The sequence below is a fragment of the Sinocyclocheilus anshuiensis genome, unplaced genomic scaffold (assembly GCF_001515605.1).
Source record: "Sinocyclocheilus anshuiensis isolate Anshui unplaced genomic scaffold, SAMN03320099.WGS_v1.1 scaffold1823, whole genome shotgun sequence".
In the NCBI taxonomy this organism is placed as follows: Eukaryota; Metazoa; Chordata; class Actinopteri; order Cypriniformes; family Cyprinidae; genus Sinocyclocheilus; species Sinocyclocheilus anshuiensis.
Window position 1 is genome coordinate 830,754 of NW_015549711.1, and position 2,753 is coordinate 833,506.

Consider the following 2,753-nt stretch of genomic DNA (forward strand, 5'->3'; position numbering starts at 1 on the left):
TAAATATTTCTTTTTAATATTCTTATTATTTAATACTCTTATTACAATTATATATATATATATATATATATATATATTTGTGTGTGTGTGTGTTTTATTGTACATCAGTTTTGCATGTAGTGTCTTGCCTTTCTAATATCTAAGCACTTCAATAAAATATGGACATGTGTGTGACTATATGATTGTCATATAAATTAAAATAAAAAACATATTTCAAAAAAACAGATAAACACACACACACACACACAAATTGTTTATTTTATGTTTATAATAGTATATATATGTATATATATATATATATAGCCTATTATATGTAATTGTTTTATTTGTAATGTCATCTGATTTATGATTGTTTAATTATATATATCCTCCTGACTATCAGAAAGAAGTTATGAATTTAGTATTTTTTCATGTCATTACTTTGTTTAGAGCATAAGAAAAAAAAGTAAAAATAATAAAGTTTTTTTTTTATTATATTTTATTCATATGTTATGATATCCTCTGTAGAGGACACCAGGACTCAGTTTTTTCTTTTTAAATCAATAAATAAAGACATGAATAAACACGAAAAAGCAAAAGCAGTGGAATAAATTATTTTTTTTATGCCAAACTTTGAATAAAGATGATTCTCAACTATGTTATCATATTATATGCTTTGATATACCATTTTGCTTTATGTGTAAAATGTCCATAAACCAGTTTTGCCATGCTATACATTATAAGTCCACAAGATCACTTGATTAGTTGAGGGTCTGGAATCTGTTGCTTCTGTGAGAGCCGCGTAATGCCACGTCCTCTGATGTCACTGCCGCACCTGCGCAGCCATCTTGTGCTTCGAGCGAGGGGCAGATCGGAAGGAAGGGAGAAAAGCAGAACAAAATAACAGCGTTTTGCGTTACATGGTCAGTAATGTCCGTCAAGTGACTGAGTCCAACGAGAAGCCAGTGTTGAGGTGTGGTCGGAGGCGCTAAATCAGAGAACGCTGCGGGATTCCAGACCTACAAGTCATCCTCTTCATCATTATCGCCTCTGCTCGCAGAGAAACGAGTCCGACTCCTGCTGAACCCAACGACACCGACACAAACACGCCATGAATCCAGAATAGTGAGTATCTGACGGCCAGACTAGTCCGTGTTTGTATACTCACGAAGCGTCAGTGTGAGTAGCTTTGTCTAGCCTCAACGGCTAACAACGTCCGGAACTAACGGCGAATTCAAAGGATACTTGCTCATTCAGCCTTTGTTTAGACGGCTTCTTACTTTAACGAGCGGTAGTATCGCTATTGCACGCTTAAAATGTAAAACTGTCGTTATTTGGTGTTTATATAGCACGTCATTTTAGCAGTTGCCGTGTTGCGTGACGTCATTTCGGTGCGTTGCGTTGCGACGGAGTGACGTCATCAGTTTACGGACGCCAGGCTGAATCCAGCTGTCACAATGCATCTTGCATGTGAGCGCATATTCCCGTTAAATGCAGTGTTTTGAACCATATGCGAGCTTGTCATTGCGAGGCATTCAAGTGTCATGTGGTTTTTATTAGGCCTGTGTGAATTGAAAGTCGCTTTTACAGCTGGAAGAGGTCGTGAGGAGGAGAAGCTTCGCATTTTTAGTTTTCTTAGTAGCATGCAGTCAGCTTACAAGTCTGCATTCATACAGACGTCTTTAGTTGAATATTGCATGAATATCCAACAGATTATTTGTCACATCCATCAGCAATATTTTAAGTGCATCTATTTCACTGGCAACAATGGACACAAACATGTTTGAAACACTCCCCTGTTTGCCATTGGTCAGTTAAACAGGTAGTCCCGCCCCAAACTCGTGCCATTGAGCCAATGTTGACATGTCAGACCTGGTCAGGACTTTCTGTGTTGTAAATGGTGAAGTTGTCAAATGTCAGTTTGTAAGTGTAGTGTACATCCTTAATTAAATGAACTAAAATATCTGTATCAGCGTTGGCCATTGACCGACCCACTTATATCCAATTTATGGTGTTGTTTTTATTGCAGAAAGTGTTTGACTAAAATGTACTTGTTAAAACCGAGAACTGAACACTGAAACGCTTGTTTGAGATTATTGTTTGTGGATATAGCACCTCTTGTTTTTCCCTTGACACAGGCAAGTGCTCGGTGTATCATTAGCATGCTGAGACGTAGTGCTGGGCGGTATGACCAAAAATGTATATCACGGTATTTTCCAAATTTATACTGGTTTCACGGTACATGGCGGTATCTTTTTTTTCATGCATGACCGGGTGTTAACCATATTTTCTACTGATTGAGAGAGGAAATACTGCAGTGTATTGACTTAGAATGCCCTATTTTACTGTCATGATGAGTGAATATTGTCAAAAAGTACCACTATATAGTAGGGCTGTGTATCACCAGGAAAGTCACGATACGATACATATCACGATACAGAGGTCACGGTACGATACATATCACGATACATGAATGCACTGAATTTAACCTCAGCAGAATTTAGAAAAACAGCTGTTTATTAAACACTGCTTACTATAGTGCCATTTCTAACTATTGGCAGAGCAGGCAGTTGACCTCTGCATTATGAAGGGCCTCCATAACTGTACCACAGTACAATATAGGTAATGGCATATGCTTCATGTTTACATTGTGCACTCCCCACCAGGTACAATATTCTGATTGTTTGTATCTTGTTTTTAAGCCCATAAATAATAATGTACTCGTTCTAATAAATTTATATTGTAATGTACTCATTCTAATATATTAAAAAAAT

At 37.0% G+C, this 2,753-nt stretch overlaps 1 protein-coding gene across 1 annotated transcript in view; it reads left to right on the top strand.

The window, feature by feature from the left end:
- Positions 1 to 752: 752 nt before the first annotated feature.
- Positions 753 to 2,753, top strand: part of LOC107660730 (ras-related protein Rab-1B-like) — a 9,133-nt gene continuing 7,132 nt past the window's right edge. Inside the window, exon 1 of the mRNA XM_016450130.1 lies at positions 753 to 1,104. Within this exon, the coding sequence (XP_016305616.1) occupies positions 1,091 to 1,104 (14 nt within the window). The 5' untranslated portion in view covers positions 753 to 1,090. The remainder of the gene's footprint in view (positions 1,105 to 2,753) is intronic.